Genomic DNA, 18,404 nt, shown 5'->3' on the forward strand with positions numbered 1-18,404 from the left:
GAGGTAATGGGCTGGATGGCGGTCAAGATTACGTGTGTACGCGTGTAAGGCGACACTGTCGCGAATAATACCGATGGCTCGCGTGCCTCCGCCAAAACAGAGAAGGTTTCCGTTGTCTTTGGCACTCCCAAACAGAGACGGAGGCTTCTGGCTTGAATATTGAGCAGCTCCCGCTCGTGAGTGTCGGAGATCCCGTAAAGGACAGGCAGGCAATAGCGCATAACGCCAAGCAACAGGGAGCAGTGCACACGATGGAGGTCAGCGCAGGACGGGCCCATGTGGATCCACAGAGGTGCCGGAGCACATTACAGTAGGTGCGGGCGTTAGCAGAAAGGGAGTTGATCTGCCGCGACCATGTCAGCCCCCTATCAATGATGATGCCTAGATACCGATAATGCGAGACGTAGTTCAGTCTAGAGCCAGCTAGCAGTAGGGGGTACATGGTGAAGGAGCGGCGCGTGAATGCCATAGCTACTGTCGTAACCGGCGAGACAGACAACCCACGGTCAGCAAGATGCGCCAAAAGAAGGTCTAATGCATGTTGCAGACGACGCTGAATGGCATCACGGCGCGCTGCAGAGGTCCAGATGCAAATGTCATCGGCATAGGTCGTGATATGGGTATGCTTGGGCAGAAGAGAAGGGAGATGTGCCAGGATGACATTAAACAGGAGCGGGCTCAGGACGCCCCCCTGTGGAACTCCACGATGCACAAAGTACTTGGCACTGTCACCACTTGCTGTGCGTACGAACAGAGACCTGTAAGAGAGGAAGGCTTGCAACCAGGCAAGGTTACAGCCGCCCACACCAGCTTCTTGAAGCGACGCGACTACAACATTATGGAGAACACTGTCGTATGCTTTCGCTACATCCAGAAAGACAGCGGCCGTTAGGAGCCCATCAGACTTTGCTTGCTGGATGGAGGAGACGAGATCGATGACATTGTCAATCGCGGACCGCACTTGCCGGAAACCAGCCATAGCTTCAGGAAAGAATCGGGTGCTGTCAAAATACCAGTTCAATCGTGCGTATACCATCCGTTCCATAACCTTCCCGACACAGCTGGTGAGGGCAATTGGGCGGAAGGCATCAATGGCGTGTGGAGACTTGCCTGGCTTCAGGAGCGGCACTATCATTGCATTCTTCCATTCTGCTGGGAAAACACCATTCCGCCAACAATTATTGTACAGCCTAAGGAGTGCGTGTCGGCCATGGAGGGGTAGATTTTGGAGGGCCTTGTACGTAATACAGTCAGGCCCAGGAGAGGTGTGAGGGGGTGATTTCCTTAGGGCAGCCTCCAACTCCATGAAGGATAACGGAACATCCAGACATTGCTCCTGTGAGGATTCCAGGACGACCGGAATGGCACGAGCTGACGATCCCTGCGACATCGAAGCTGTCGTTAGACGGGCACAGTATTCGTTTGCAATGCTGATTTCCGAGCGTGAGGTTGCTAGCGCGAGTGCTTGAAAAGAGCGCCGTTGAGCAACAGGTGTGGAGAGTGCCCTGAGTATGCTCCATGTTCTGGAAAGTGGCGTCTGCGGAGACAAAGAGCTCGCAAAGCGCCGCCAGCGGTTTCTTGCAAGGGTGGCCAGGTGTCTCTGTATGGCCTACTGAATGCGTCGTGCTTCAGCGATGTGACACGGGAGACCGGAACGACGAGCTTTCCGTTCAGCCCGACGACGAATAGTACGCAACCGTTCATACTCTGTATCAATAGCTGAGACGGCGATGGGGACACGGCGCGCCGTTTTGGTGCGAGTCATCGCATCGGTTACGACTTCAGCAAAGGAGGAAGAAGTCAGATGCTCTAGCTGCTGGTCTCTGAAGGCCGACTCAAGGGTGGACCGAAAGGCGGTCCAGTCGGAGCTCTTGATGCAGCGTGTAAGTGAAGAGCGCTGCGCTCCACGAATGTTAATCAGCACAGGGAGGTGATCGCTGCCAAGGAGTTCTGCACCAACTTGCCACGAGAAGCGCCGCGCTATAGATGAAGACACTGCCGTAAGGTCCAAGCACGAAGACAGGCGCATTGCCTGAACGTATGTTGGTGACCCATCATTGAGGAGGCACAGATCCAAACACGCAAACAGAGACGCTAACTGCCGGCCCCTCGCATCAGAGCGCGTACTTCCCCAGATAACGTTGTGGGCATTAAAGTCCCCGCAGAGCACGTAGGGAGGAGGAAGAGAGTGAAGTATTTCTTCGAGACTGTCTGTGTTGAAGGCTGACGCCAGCGGCAAGTAAAGAGACAGAACAGTGACGTCCATAGAGCCCAAACGGACTGTGCAGCTGACGTACTCTCCTCTGCCATTCGTTTGCAAGGGTCTATCTATGACGGGTATGTCAGAGCGAACGAAAAGGGCTGCATAGCTTTGACCTTCACCAGGCTTGGAGACGTACGTTGTATAGACAGATGAGTGAAAAGACTCGGATATCCTGCATTCGGAGATGCATACCAAGGGGAACTTGTGCCGCCACACGAACTGGCGGAAATCGGGGAGCTTAGACGGCAAACTCCTCGAATTCCACTGAAAGATGGTTGTTGACTTGTACTCCACTGCAGCTAAGCTAGCTCATGCACTGTTCGCTGAACATTCTCAGACAGTCCGTGCCCACACAATCAGTAAGGAAGGAACAGTAGCAGGTAGGGAGAAGAAGAGACAGAAGACAGAAGAGAGAAGGGGGGACAAAGTATGGCCAGTGTGGAGGTAGTGTTATGACGAGCTATGCCGTTGCCTGCGGCCTCTTCGAGGCGACACCAGCATCCACCGAGCAGCATTTCCGTCCGCAATGTCGGACGAATCTATGTCGCCCGCAGACGTCAGTTCTTCATTAATAAGGGTGTCGCTCGAGTGCTCCAAGGGGTCGCTTGGGGGATCTGGCCTTAAAACTTTGACGACGACCCCAGCCGGTGACGTCGATGGCCTCCGCTTCGAAGAGCCGTCACGGTGGTCAATAGTGTCCGCCCACGAGGATGAACTCATGCACTCAACCTCGCCGGCGCATGAAGCAGGAACCAAAGATGCCGCTTGGGTCACTAGTTCCCGTGGAATGTTCCGATCACCAGCATCAGCATTCACAGCTCTCCCCGTTTATGGTCGGGAAGATTCGGAGGGCTGCACTCAGGGTGAGCCGCCGGCGCACATAGTACATTGGCACTGGGGTGTTCATTCACCACCTCCACATCTTCATCAGCACTGTGGTCCATTAGCTCCGTCCCTTGATCCTGAGCAGCTACAGCAGCCGCATAAGACTGAGGGCAAAAGGTGGCTTCATGTCCAAACCGTCGACAAGTGCTGCATTGGGGAACGCTGCAGTCCCGAGGAATATGTCCCAGGCGTTTGCATCGCAGACAAAGTAGCAGAGACTGAAGTCCACAGAGGCGGAGAACCGAGGGAGAATAATTTTGTAGTCACCAGAGGGTTGCACAGAGTCAGTGGAAATAATAGGACGGGAATTAGAAACAGGGGGCTGAAAAACCTGGCCATGGGCCATTGGAATTGCGGAGTTCGGGGAGAGCGTGACCGCCATACTCGAGCTGCTGCTGCTGTGGGACAAGGACGCTTACATTGTGTCCTGGCTTATTGCGCCTCAACGTAAGAAATGACAAGAATGTGGTGGGACAGCCAAATAAATGTCGACAATTATGTACAGCCATCAAGTCCGCGAAAGAGCCAGGGCATAAATATGCAGTCCGCTGTTTTACGCGTTGTGCACTACCCACACAGAGTGCTTCGCTAACAATGTCAAACCGATGAAAGAAATAGAAAAAGCGCGTCACGGAAAATATATGGACAACGACATTCGTCTGTTGGGAATATAACAAGGAAATTTGGTTTCAATATCTAAACTTCTAAACTTGACGAATCAACATGTTATCTTCTTTTTGTCACAAATAGAAAGCGCGTGTAGGGTTTGTAAAAACTGTCGTAGGGCGTGTAAAAACTGTCGTTCGCCTTCAAATGTGGAAGACTCCCCATTATCTCGATGCTGAAGCAAGCAATATAACAAGCAAAACAACAGGTATCTGAAACAACAGTGAGAAAAGAAACGCCGCTTATAGCCCCAGTTGCTTCGGGGCGCTAACACGTAATAAAAAACCAAAAAAATAGGAAGAGGACAGGTCAGTTGTCTTCTGGCATCGCCGTATTACGCATTTGTCTCTCTCTCTCTCTTCTTTCTTTTCTTTTTTTTTCTTCAGAAGTTACCGTCGCGCTTTCTGATATTGAAAGGAGAATGTCGGACAAATCCTTTTTTATAGCAAGAAGAAAAACAAAGGAAAGAGAGAGAAAACAAGCGATAGCAAATCGCGATGAAATTTACTTTTTTTTAGAAACTGATAAAATTACATGAGGCATATGCTGTTATACTGCCTCAGTGCGAAGTATTCCTAGCTCACCATAGTATTCCGGTCTTTGCGTTGCAGGATCTCGAAAACCTTGCGTAAAACGTTCCTTCCGTCTGCCAACGGCCTTGACTCTTGCCTTTGTGAAGGGATAATAGGCTCGTGGGTAGCCCAAGTCCGAAGGGCTATTTTGGGAGTACGGATTTTCTAGGGAACCTGTTTAGAGAAAGCAGAGTTCCTGCTGGCCGCTAGCCGATAGCAGCTGATTCGACGCAACGGGGAAGGGAAATGGTGGGACCGTAGCCTTAACGGACATGGTGGTAGCCAACTGCCCAGGCTTGAACCAAAGATGCATTACATGTGAGGAAACCGAACAAGAATATCAGACGACTTCCCTGCGATTCCAAAAAGTCTGTTCTCCTGGTATATTTCCGATAAAGCCGTAACTCGCGTGCTTGGTGTTGGTGATAGCATAATCATAGCGTGCAAATCTTCTGGATGTTATGTTCGGTTGGATATGACATTCTGTTTATTCGAGGAGAGGTCCACTACACGTATGCTATTACCGGCGCCTTCATCCTCAACAGCTGCTGATCAGCAGGTTTGCAGCTGAATCGTAGGTGGCTGCGTCAAATCACATTTCCATGTCTTCTCTCCGGTTGCGCCACTGGTAATACATATTCCAGACTTGATATGCCCTTTTTCGTCGTAGACGTCGGTAGAATTCTGTGAAAAGATGTGCGATACCAGCAATTGTATTTATAACACTATGCGTTGTGATTTCTACATCCATCAGTCAAAATTTAGGTGTCGGGTGACAGAGAACCAACACACCAGGTAAGAATGAATAGGAGCTAACAAGAAGGAAACGGTGACGTCAAGCCAAGAAACTTAACTTCAAGAAACTTTAAGCAAGAAACCAGGGTCGGTTACGGAAAATAATAATGTTTCCGTTTCTGTTTCCGGTACCTAAGAAATTCAGTTTTTCCGTTTCTGTTACCGTTTCCAGACGATTTTCGGTAGCGTTTTCGTTTGTTGAGCGGATTTTCGTTTCCGTTTCGGTTTCCGGTGAAGCTAACAAAAATATTTTCGTTTCCTGCAGAATTTGGGTATTTAACGTTTCCGTTTCCAGTAACAAACCCCACTTTCTGTGCTTTGGGTAGGAAAACACAGAAGATGTATGCGGTCTTTCCCGGCCACTCATACTCGGCACAGACTCGGGCACCAACTTGGCACAACTTCTGTACTAGCTCGAGCACAGCCAAGAGCTTGTTGCGCGCTTACGGCGTTGCGGTTCGCCCGGATTTGGTTGGGGGGGGGGGGATATGTTTAATGCAAAGTAAGAAAAAAAAGAAGGGAAAGGTTAGCCACGGTGTGGGGTTAGCCACGGATTTGGTTGGATCTGATTAATTTAGTACATGTATTCCGAGAAGCTTGTGAGCCCCCCAGGAACCTCTCTGCATGAATCATTCGCTTGTCTACATGTATTTCGCCATTAAATCTGATGACAGATGCGATGTGATTCAGAGAATACTAATATATGCATACTAATTTATTAATACCCTCAAGGCAAAGCACTACAGAGGGGAGTGGTGGTTATTTATAATCCGATGGAATATATCAGCATACAAAACAATCACCAGGAATACCATGAAATAATTTGGCTGACACGATAGCACAGGGCGTGCTCAGCAAAACCAAGTTGTCTGCAATCCCCTTTTTCCAAATAAGATGCGAAGATATCACTTAGAAAATCCACAAGCAAAAGATGAAACGGGGCATGGAAACAGGTCCAGCGGGAGTCCACATAGCCCCGACTCACAAACAGTCATCCCACACGACATCGGCCGAAGGTAGGGTGCCACCTTTCGCAGTGAAAATATACCGGCTGAGGGACAGGATGTAGAGGGAAAGGGAAAGGCTCGCGGGAAAGGGCAAGTGGGTGAGAGTGGACAAGCACAGAGAGAGAGAGAGAGAGAGAGAGAAATACATGATGACGATGAAAGAGCTAGCACGCTCGCTCAAATAGGAGGAACTATGCAGGGTGTTTCAAAAAACGTGTCATTCGGACTTTATAAAAAAAACGGGGCGACGGAAAAATACGGGGTAAACGGCATTTGCGTGGCAGCCGAATTTACCATATTGCAAAAATATTTTCATACGATTTTAATTAAGAGAAATCGAATTTCTTTAATTGAACTCGAAAATTTCCCAAGTCAACCTAACGTTTTTTTTTACAGAATTAGAGAGCCCGTTGCGAACTTAGTCAGATCCACCAAGAAATCCGCTCGATATTGCAAATGGAACTGCCCAAAATAAGTCCCGAAATTGAGGCTTCAAAGTTTCGGGTATTCAACGGCGCACGAAATCACATGAACCGATGCTAGCACATGAACCGATGCTATTTTCACCCAACTGTGCGATTACGGCACCGACAGTTGCCATGCAGATGAAGTTCGCTGGCGGGTTGATAGCCTCGCCGGGAACACGTGATCGAATTTTGTTTCTCTGGCTCGTGCGTGTAATTTTCTGCTTTGTCCTGTCAGGTATTCTGCTGTTGACACTCATATGTATACTACTGGGAGGTCTTTCATATGTCATATATATTCTCTTCCATTGGGTGGACGTCAGCTGTGCGACAGTTAGAAGACCTCAGAGAAAGCGCATCTGCAGTGACAATATCGCATTGCGTGTACTGCTTTGCGATTTCGTCTGATATATGTTTTTACCTGTACATGATGCACGCTAGCGAAGCAGTTTCAATAAGTCTTTGAAAATATAGGCTACTTTCCGTGATCGTCGCCGAGCTTTTGAGTTGGTACTCGAAAAAAAGAAGGAAATTTTGGGGTGGGGGTATATTTATTATAACAAAGAAAAAAAGGGGATAACTGGACAAAAAAGTAGAGAACACCGGCTTAACATAACAAAATAATAAGTTTTACTCAGACGTTTCGTCCGTCATACGAGGGGCATCATCAGTGCCAAACTGGATGAGAGGTTATACAACCGGTCGCTATTTAAGGAGATGGGAGTATTGTTCGTGAAGGGGGCCACGGTTTTTGTTACAAACCGAGGGGTCACCACGTATGTGCCACGACTCTAGAAGCCTCCTGGGTCCCCATCTTTGTTCGCGAGCCAAGGTCGCCGCGTTGTCGAAGTCGAAACAATGTCCCGTGTCCCAACAATGGGCTATAAGCTCTGTCTTAAACCGTGTGGCGTGGGTCGCGCTCTTGATGTCCCGTTTATGTTCTTTGAAACGAGTGTTCCGCTTTCTGCCTGTCTCGCCAATGTAGCACGTGTCACAGTTTTTGCATTGTACTTTGTAAACTACTCCAGACTGGTCTTCCGGGGGGACGGGGTCCTTCGGTTTCGATATGACACTTCGAAGTTTAACATGCGGTTTGAACGTAGTCCTGATATCCAGCGGAAGCAAAGCCCGGCCGATAGTTTCAGAAACGTCTTTGACATAGGGGATGACAACGCATGTATGGCGGGTGCGGTTCCCGTCGCGCGGTCCAGATGTTTGCATGCGCTTGCGAGTGTCCTCGATAAACCTGCGTGGGTAGCCACGTTTGTCCAGGTAATCGGCGATCGTCGCGTCCTCAGAATTTCTCTACTTTTTTGTCCAGTTATGTTGTCTCCTGGCTTTTGGAGTATTTTTGCAAAAAAAAGGGGAGGAAACGTAAGCCAAACGGGACATCGGCTTAACAGAAATAAATAAAAAGAATAAAATGAATCACAAGAAAAGAAAGAAAATCTGTGTTTTGTGTAGAAGGTCCAGTTTAGGAATCTCAATGTTGTTATTCACGAAGCGGCTTCCTTTATTGGTCCACTAAGGCCACCGGCAGTTAACACTTGAACCGAGATTATACAGGGTGGTCCACCAATATTGGTAACATTTTTATTTCATTTCAATGACGGAAAGTTAATTTCTTGAATTGAACTCCGAAATTTCCCAAGGCAACCTAACGTTTTCTTTGCGGAAATCGTATCCCCGTGGTCAGTTTACTCAGTATAGCACATAATCTCACTCGTAATGCAATGGCAATTGTCGAAATAAATTCGCCGAAAATCCGTGGAAATGACACTTTGGCTCCGCCTCTTTTTTGACGGCTCGTAGTTTGAGCCCAAAACTGCGAAGACAGGAGGTTACATTGACAGGCCACACGAGAGGGGAAAGGGTTACAAGCCTTACCCACGGAACAAACACGGGCTCATTTCCCCGGATTTTCGGCGTATTTATTTCGGCAATTGTCATTGCATTACGAGTGGGATTATGGGCTATACTGAGTAAAATGACCACGGGGAACCAATTTCCGCAAAGAAAACGTTAGGTTGCCTTGAGAAATTTCGAAGTTCAATTCAAGAAATTAACTTTCCGTGAATTGAAATGAAATAAAAACGTTACCAATATGTGGCAAAAGTTATTGGCAGAAAAAAAATTCCTTGACCGCATGTCTCTCCGAGGCTTACGTTTTTTACTATGAATTTCTATCATGGTTGGTGGACCACCCTGTAGTCAGTGACAACTTTAGTGCTACAATTAGGACCGCCCACTCATCCGTGGCAGGCTCCTGTGATTGGCTAGCAGTCTTTGCACGGCGCCCCCGTTTCGCCATGTAGTGCCGGCCTCCCATCGCTCTCTCTCTCTCCCCCAGTTCCCACTTCGCCGCGCCGCACTACATTCGCGCGCGCGGAACGATTCTTGTGTGGGGGCGGGCTCATGTGTATGACTTATGTTGTCACTGACTATAGACGTCCCTAAACTTCGTGTTAATCGTCAACCCCCTGTTACCAACGGCTCTATGTGACTCTGTTTGACAGGAAATTTCGCTATCCCGCGTTGGTGAAACAACCGGTTGACGATGAACAGCAAGTCTATGGAGCACTGTCTGATCTCGATTGTTGGTGGAACCGGGCCTAAGGGGGCTTTCGGAAAAGGTTAATTGTTACCAAGAGTGCAATGCCGTCACTGTTCTTGAATCCCCATATCTGACCTGTTCGGATGTTCTCCTTAGGAGTTCCAATTTATGCAAGTTTACCCTTACTCCGGAACGTAAGGAAGGGTAATTCGAATCCGTACGGGGCTGACTTGGAAGTGCTCCATTCGTAGCGCAAGTAAAACTGGCTGTACTTACCGTGCATGGAGTAAACGGTTCGTAGTAGCCATACCAAATTTCTTCGGCACCACGACTCCTGTTGCAATAGTATCGACAGTCAGCGGGAAATGCAGAGATGTTATTCTGCGAGAGTAAAAAAGTAAAGCCTACGTGAGAGAGCATCACACGCAATGATCTTCTAGGGCCACTCTTCGCTGTTCGTGATACGTGTTGTTGGGACGCGGGATGCGTATCCTGAAATACTGGGATCACGGCATTTTTTCACGTCCCGAAATCTCGGGATTTTCTCGAATATACCCCGTGATTTCGGGGCATTAGTATAGGACACTGCAAATCTAATGCGGTGCAGAACTGTGGAACAAGAATGAGCTGTTAAATTTATAGCATCCGGTTTGAATGGCAATTCCATGTCTTTAGTATCCTCGAGCCCTCCTAATAGCGTGAGCATATTTCCTTCCTTGCGCGGTGTGATACAGTCGCTGGGGTCCCGTGCATTCCGTGCTCCTTTGGCGTCCTTTGCTCACGTGGCATCCAACTGCTTGTATAGGGCCGAGCACGCAAACAACAGCGCAAAGACGAACAATTGCTTGGATCGGAAGTGTCGGTTCAATTTCTATGGTGAGCAAGCAAACGAACTGCGCGACCTCCCGCAGAGCAGATTTTATAGGCGATTCATCCAGCGTATTGTTTTACACTCCTAAAAATGAACTTCACCGCATAGCACGTTCTCAGAAGCCAACCATCATATCGAATGATATCGTTATCTGCCCTGATTTGATGGAAACGGGAGGCGTACGGCTTTTTTTTTTGTGACACTTATGCTGGTCATAATTGTCACAGAAAAGGCGTACGCCTCCCGTTTTCAACAAATCAGGTCACATAGCGATACCACCCGAGATGATGGTTGGCTAGCAGCGTGCTATGAGGTGAAGTTCATTTTTAAGAGTGCAGAAGGTGTTTTTTGGGGACGCATTTTTCAAAAAGAGCGGGAGTACCCAAACTCGCCCCGAACTGTATATGCGTCGCCTTCGCGCTGCGCAAGACGTGAGCCAGCCACGGAAAAGAAGTCAATGGAGCACACGTTTAGCGTAAAGGCTGAACGGCATGGCGCGAAAAACTATCCGAGAACTGCCCGAACCGAAATTGGCACCAAACTTTTTCTGTGCATCACCGCCACCGATGGGCATAAATATATTCTTGATGTATATAAATACAAAATACTTTGCTTAAATATGGATTTAAATACTTGTCATAAATGCTTTGTATGTGCAGTATTTAAGTATGAAATATAAATATAGTATTTAAATGCCCTAAACACTTTCATAAATACATTGAATGAGCAAATAACTAAGACTAATATATAGACTTAAGAACGGTTTATATGCGTTCCTTCATCATGGTGATTTTAATGAATAAATAATTTAATTCGACGATTATGTCGTCCACGCAGCACCCGTTTGACCAGACGATGTTTGGTTCGTGAAAGAAACAAACCTCACCCGAGGATCTGAAGTATGCACATCCAGAAGGTCCTGTAACATCTATAGATCGGCCCACGCCTTACCCAAGGAACAAACACCGGCGGTGAGTGCGGGAATCAGAGCTATCTTATCAAAAATGAGGTCACCCGACGGCTTGTAACCCTTTCCCCCCTCGTGTGTGTGTGTGTGGGGGGAATATAGGTTTATTGCAAAAAAAAAGACAAAACACAAAGAAAGAGGGGAAAGGTTAGTCTGGCTCCAGAAGCCGACTTGCTATTCCCGCTTACAAAAAAGGTAAAATAAAAAGAAGAAAAGAAAGAAAAAACGAGAAGGGCGAAAGAAAAGAGGCGCAGTCACAGGCTCAGCGCGAGCCCCGTGTCAGTAAGGAAGCGTACGAGTTCCCTTCTGACGCGCCACTGAATGGGGCGTTGCAGAGGGCCCAATAGCGTTGCCAGCGACACCTCCCTCAGCCCTAGGGCAGCTAGCCGCCCCATCAGAGTGGCACGGGGAGCGGCGAACAGGCGACAGTGGAGGAGTAGGTGGGAAGTGTTGCCCTCGGTAGAGCAGGCTGCACATGTCGGGGTGTCAAGCGTGCTGAGTTGGAAGAGCCGTGTTGGCGTTCGAGCCACGCTTAACGGCAGACGGTGGATAACAGACGCCTCCCTCCTCGTGATGTTTGGGGGAGGGACGTATTGCATTTTTGGGTCGATGGAGTGCAGAAATGTATTGGGCGAGATGGCACGTTCTATGAAATCTTAGACACAGCGAGAGCGCAAGCGACGTATTTGGAGCAGGCAGGCTTACATTGAAAGCGGGATGCTGAGACTCAAGGCAGCCGTGGTATGGGCACGTTTCGCAGCAATGTCGGCACGGGTATTTCCGGGCAGCCCGACGTGACTGGGTACCCACTGGAGCCGTACGCTGTGGCCGGAAGCCAGGAGCTCGTTGTATCTGGCGATTACAAGCGTGCGGAGATCGCAAATAGCACTGCACCGGTACGACGCCAAGGTCTCCAATGCTGACTTGCTGTTCGTGAAGATGGACCACGAGTCGGCCTGTGAACCGGATATGGCGTTGAGCGCTTCATAGATGGCTGTCAGTTCCGCTTCAGTGGATGAAGTTTCATGCGGCAGCTTGAAAGCCTGCGCAGTTTCGCTGTGAGGTATGTAGAAAGCTGCAGACGACGCGCCGTACACAACCGAGCCATCCGTGAAAATTGCTTTACGCTGACCGTGGACCGAGTTCAAATGGTCAAGAGCAAACTGGCGCGCAGCGAGGACAGGAGTGTCGTTTTTGCGGGACATGTCGGGAATATGCAGGTCCGTCAGAGGCAGCACGAGGGTCCACAAAGGTGGGGCGTATACCAGGCGCGACGGAGGGGGCGGAAGAGACTATGCCAGTCTGCAAACAGCAGCCCCGGAAGCTGAGTTTTCAAACAGTAGGTGAATGTCCCGTAGGTAGTGGGCAGCATGTCGTGTGCGGTACCGCGCACAAGAGCGCAGGGTCTCCATGTCGCGTAGGACGAGCGTGGGCTGGCGTCTCCTTCGCCTCAGCCAAGACCAGGAAGGTGTCGGTCGTTTTGGGGACACCAAGGCACACTCGAAGGCTTTGCGCCTGGATGTTCAAAAGTTCGCGCTCTGTTGTTGAACTTAGACCGTGCAATACCGGTAAGCTGTAACGCAGGAGCCCTAGGACGAGTGAGGTATGCACCTGGCGAAGGTCAGGGTATGAGGGGCCCCAGGACGAACCAGAGATGCAGCGGAGGACGTTCCCGATGGTAGTCGCCGCGGTAGACAGGGCCTTGACGTGCTTGGACCAAGTCAGCTCTCTGTCAATGGTTATGCCCAGCTATTTGTAATGACGTACGAAGGCGAGCTGTTGGCCGTCAACGCGGAGGGGGAATTTGCGGAAGGACCGGCGGGTGAATGCCATGGCAACAGTCTTGCTGGGTGAGATAGAAAGACCACGGTCGGAGAGGTACGATAGTGTCCAGAGCACCTTGCAAGCGACGCTGGATTACATCCCGACGGGTGGAGGAGGCCCAGATGGAGAGGTCATCGGCGTATATTGTGATGTTGACATGTTCACTTAATTGGGCAGGTAAAGCGGGCCATGATGACGTTGAACAGCAGTGGGCTCAGCACACTCCCTTGCGGGACACCTCGCAGAACTCTGTAGTGTGCGGTGTCCCCTTCAGAGGTGCGCATAAACAAGGTGCGGTCAACGAGGAAGTCCCGAATCCATGCGAGTGGGCGGCCCCAATACCAGCCTCTTGGAGCGTCGCAATGACGGTGCTGTGCACCACGCTGTCATATGCTTTTTTTTACGTCGAGGAAGACCGCTGCTGTGAGCTTCCCTTCCGATCGCGCTTGTTGTCCACTAGAGACAATGTCGATGATGTTGTCTATCGCCGACCTGCCTTGACGGAAGCCGGCCATGACTTCAAGGAAGAAGTTCGAGGCTTCGAAAAGCCAGTTCAGGTGAGATTGGACCATCCGCTCCATGACTTTCCCTGCACAGCTTGTAAGTGCGATTGGCCGAAAAGAGTCGATATTGTGAAGGGACTTGCCAGGTTTAAGGATAGGCACGATCATCGCGGACTTCCAGTGCGGCGGAATGGAGCTGGCCTGCCAAGTTTCGTTGAAGAGGCCCAGAAGGAGCTGGCGGCCACAGAGCGGGAGATACCGCACTGCTTTGTAGGTGACTCCGCCAGGACCCGGCGACGTGTGCACAAGCGAGAGCCCTATAGCAGATTCGAGCTTGGTAAGCGAAAATGGGACATCCAATGACGGATCTGCGGAGGACTCAAGGGCTACAGGGATGTCAAGGGAAGACGCGAGAGGAGTGGCAGGTGTCAATGTCAGGCGGGCACAGTACTGCTCTGCAACCTCGACTTGAGAGCACCCAGTGGCAAGCGATAGTGAGCGGAAAGGATGCCTTTGGAAAACGGGAGTGGCGAGCCCTTTGAGCACCGACCAAATTCGAGACATGGGTGTTCTTGGAGACAATGATGTCGCCAAGCTTCTCCAACGGTCGCGTGTCAGCTTGCACAGATGCCTATGAATCACCTTCTGTAGCCGCCTCGCTTCACTTTTGTCGACTGGGAGATGTGTGCGGCGGGCGCGTCGCTCGGCGCGGCGGCGGATAGCGCGCAGCCTCTCATACTCCGCGTCGACGGACGTGAACTTGGCGGGTATGCGGTGCACCTGGGTCGCAGCGCGTGCCGCATTAGCAACCACGTCGCAGAAGTCAGGGGCATTTTGGGGCCTCCAGTCTAAAAGAGAAGATTCGAGCATGCATCTGGTAGGACTGCCAATCCGTTCTTTTAGCGATGTGGGAGTGGGCTTGTGCTCGCGCACCTTGCATGCTGATCAGGACAGGAAGATATCACTTCCAAGGGTATCAGCGCCCACCTGCCATCTGAAGCGATGTACGATAGGAGTTGACACAACTGAGAGGTCCAAGCAGGTGGAATGGTACGTTGTCTTCAGGAACGTAGGGGAGCCATAATTGAGGATTAAAAGGTTTCGCTCCTCGAACAGGCTGCCAGTCTCTCCCCTCGCGTGTCCGAGCGCGCGCTGCCCCAGATGACATTGTGGGCGTTGAAGTCACCACAAAGAAGATATGGATGCGGGACGTTGTCCAGTACTGCGGCCAGGTCACCAGTATCGTAAGCGACCGCCGGAGGAAGGCAAAGTGATACCACAGTAAGGACAAGGTCGGCTATTGCAACATACGTATTCGCCCTGTCCGCCCGTAATAATATCCTTCTTGATGGCTGGAATGTCGGACCGAACAAACAACGCGGAGCGGCATCGCCCGCCACGGGGACTGGAGGTGAATGTCACGTAGTTCGATAAACGAAACTCCACCGGAATTCCGCATTCCGATATACACATAAGAGGAAACTTGTGTCGCCTGGTGAACTGACGGAAGTCGGACACTTTGGACAGGGGGCTAATATTAGCAAAGATTTACATCACGCCTAATTATATCTGATAGAGCGATGTCTGCCTGAATGTCAAGTAAATAAAAGGAATAAGAAGAAAAAATCCGTTTCGCTAAAATCTCGCTTTTTTCACTGTGTCTCACCTTTTCCATGGAACGAATGTGGTAGCGATCGTGGAGAAAAAGACCGCCGCTACTTTAATTTGTAGCGGAAATACTTTTTTCTCTCGAAATTTAAAATGCAGCAGGATAATAAATCCGCTACTGAGAAAAGTAGCAAATACGGTTGCAGTATTCGCGACGTCCAAAACTGACTTTGGATTTCGTTGGGGAAAATCCTATCCTAAACCTCTCTCATGTTGCTTTCGTTTGCGTCCGCCGTACGCCTGTTTATTAGGTACCCTAAAACTGTACCCCCTATTCTGATACTTCCTTATGATTCAGCAAAAACACAAACCAAGTTGCGGTTTCCTTCAAGCCAAGTGGCTTCGCCAAGCTTTCAAATATACGTAGAGGGACTCAGTAGCACTGAACCATTTCGCGAAAGAAAGTGCAATACTAGATCGACAACTAACCCAGTGCTCCTTCTCTAAAACGTAGCTGTCATTATTGCAGTTGTGCAATACACGTTGCCCATCCTTATTCCTCTCTTCCTCTGCGGTTGCTGCAAAAGGTAACGAGTTCAGGTTATTTTGCAGAAAGGCACCCTACACTTTACTACACCAATCTAAAAACAGAACTTCACCGCATAGCACGCTCCTATTCAACCATAATCCAGAATGACATCGTTGTCCATGTTGATTTGTTGAAAATGGGTTGGATCAGTTTACGCAAAACGCAAATGTACAAAATAGGCGAATGAATTCTAGTTTGAACATGATCGGAAGACAGAGCGATATGATTCCATTCGGATGGTTGGTTCAACACCTTCTACATAACGGAGAAGGCCTCTGCACTCTGACAATAACGTCACGCACCTCGTCCGGCTGCAATACATTTTCAATGAGTCAGTTTTTCTCTTCTTCGCTCTTTCGGTGACGTCACATCTATCTATCGCCAACAGCCGCAGCACGCCCAGATGCGTGACGTAAACTGAAAGAGTGCAGAGGCCTTCTCCGTTCTCTAGAAGGTGCTGGTTGGCTTCCAGATGTGTTATGTTGTGAAGTTCCGTTTTTAACTTTGCACTGTTAAAACAGAACTTCACCGCATAACACGCTCCTAGCCAACCATCATTCCGAATAATATCATTCTGTGTCCTCGTTTGTTCGAAACAGGGGGGAGGCGCCTATCTGGGACAAGATAATGTGGCCCAGATAGGCACCTCCTCCCATTTTCAACAAATCAATACACAGAATGATATCATTCGGAATGATGGTTGGCTCTGAGCGTGCTATGTGGCGCAGTTCTGTTTTAAGAGTGTGGGATGACTCTCTACAAGTGCGCAATCATGGAATTGTACAATCGGGGGTTATCTTCATTCACGCATACTGTAAACGTGGTAAAGTGAAGTTGAGGTGCAAGGATGAAAATTATATGGAGACGTCAGCCCCCGAACCGTTAAAACAGAACTTCACCACATAGCACGTTCCTAGCCAACCATCATTCCGAATGATATCATTCTGTGTCATGATTTGTTCAAAACAGGGGGGAGGCGCCTATCTGGGACAAGATAATGTGGCCCAGATAAGCACCTCCTCCCATTTTCAACAAATCAATACACAGAATGATATCATTCGGAATGATGGTTGGCTGTGAGCGTGCTATGTGGTGCAGTTCTGTTTTAAGAGTGTGGGATGACTCTCTACAAGTGCGCAATCATGGAATTGTACAATCGGGGGTTATCTTCATTCACGCATACTGTAAACGTGGTAAAGTGAAGTTGAGGTGCAAGGATGAAAATTATATGGAGACGTCAGCCCCCGAACCGTTAAAACAGAACTTCACTACATAGCACGTTCCTATCCAACCATCATTCCGAATGATATCATTCTGTGTCATGATTTGTTCAAAACAGGGGGGAGGCGCCTATCTGGGACAAGATAATCTGTCCCAGATAGGCACCTCCTCTCATTTTCAACAAATCAATACACAGAATGATGTCATTCGGAATTATGGTTGGCTAGGAGCGTGCTATGTGTTGCCAGTTCTGTTTTAACAGTGTGGGATGACTCTCTACAAGTGCGCAATCATGGAATTGTACAATCGGGGGTTATCTTCATTCACGCATACTGTAAAGGTGGTAAAGTGAAGTTGAGGTGCAAGGATGAAAATTATATGGAGACGTCAGCCCCGCACTGTTAAAACAGAACTTCACCACAAAGCACGTTCCTAGCCAACCATCATTCCGAATGATATCATTATTCTGTGTCCTGATTTGTTAAAACAGGAGAAGGCGTCTATTTGGGACAAGCATAATGTGTCTCAGATAGGCACCTCCTACCACTTTCAACAAATCTATGCATAGGATGATGTCATTCGGAATTATGGTTGGCTAGGAGCGTGCTATGTGTTGCCAGTTCTGTTTTAACAGTGTGGGATGACTCTCTACAAGTGCGCAATCATGGAATTGTACAATCGGGGGTTATCTTCATTCACGCATACTGTAAAGGTGGTAAAGTGAAGTTGAGGTGCAAGGATGAAAATTATATGGAGACGTCAGCCCCGCACTGTTAAAACAGAACTTCACCACAAAGCACGTTCCTAGCCAACCATCATTCCGAATGATATCATTATTCTGGGTCCTGATTTGTTAAAACAGGGGAAGGCGTCTATTTGGGACAAGCATAATGTGTCTCAGATAGGCACCTCCTACCACTTTCAACAAATCTATGCATAGGATGATGTTATTCGGAATGATGGTTGGCTAGGAGCGTGCTATGTCGCGCTGATGTCGCAGCGTTACTTCAACACGTTTTTGGTGCAGAGTCTCCTCTTACGATCAAGAATGAATGTGTCCATGAGATACCACGAGATATTTGGCCCGTTCGTACAGGTACAGCTATCGTAGTACCTAGATACCGTCGGTGCCTGTTTGTCACCCGCTCTCCTAACAAAGCCCGAAATACTGCGTCACTAGTTACTTAAATAGTGTTTACACTTCGTGAGCAAAGAGGTCTTCTGTACGGAGCTTACCAATAAACAGGGCTCCGTAGAGGCCAACAGCGAGGCAGAGGGCTTGCCAAGTCTTCATAGTCTTCACAGTCGTCTGCGCTTCAAATGCAGTTTCTGTTTGCTAGCATATAACTAGTTCCTAGCGTACAATATTTCTTTTTTATTATAATATGTACCTTTGTATTCGCGAGAAACGTACACTCATATCCGGTGTTTGGGAACACCATATTTACAGACACAGGATATGAGATTTCTTGAGACTTTTTTCACTAAAGGTCGCAGTAGCTGGCCATCGTTGCTCAGGGGGGCATGATTATTGTTCAAAGGTTTCATCACCGTCCTTGAATGCAGTTCATATTGCGATATTTCTGTGTAGCAGAACAAATCCTCACCTTCTTTT

The 18,404-nt window shown here is 48.8% G+C and overlaps 1 protein-coding gene across 1 annotated transcript; it reads right to left on the minus strand.

The window, feature by feature from the left end:
* Positions 1-4,843: 4,843 nt before the first annotated feature.
* LOC135366175 (uncharacterized) lies at positions 4,844-18,135 on the minus strand. The gene is made up of 4 exons (XM_064598839.1): positions 18,026-18,135; positions 15,469-15,557; positions 9,483-9,587; positions 4,844-5,070 (listed from the first exon to the last, which is right to left on the minus strand). Exons 1-4 carry the CDS (start codon positions 18,081-18,083, stop codon positions 4,939-4,941), a joined length of 384 nt encoding a protein of 127 aa, XP_064454909.1. The 5' UTR covers positions 18,084-18,135; the 3' UTR covers positions 4,844-4,938.
* Between the last annotated feature and the right edge of the window lie 269 nt (positions 18,136-18,404).

Source organism: Ornithodoros turicata, chromosome 1 (genome assembly GCF_037126465.1).
Source record: "Ornithodoros turicata isolate Travis chromosome 1, ASM3712646v1, whole genome shotgun sequence".
NCBI lineage: Eukaryota > Metazoa > Arthropoda > Arachnida > Ixodida > Argasidae > Ornithodoros > Ornithodoros turicata.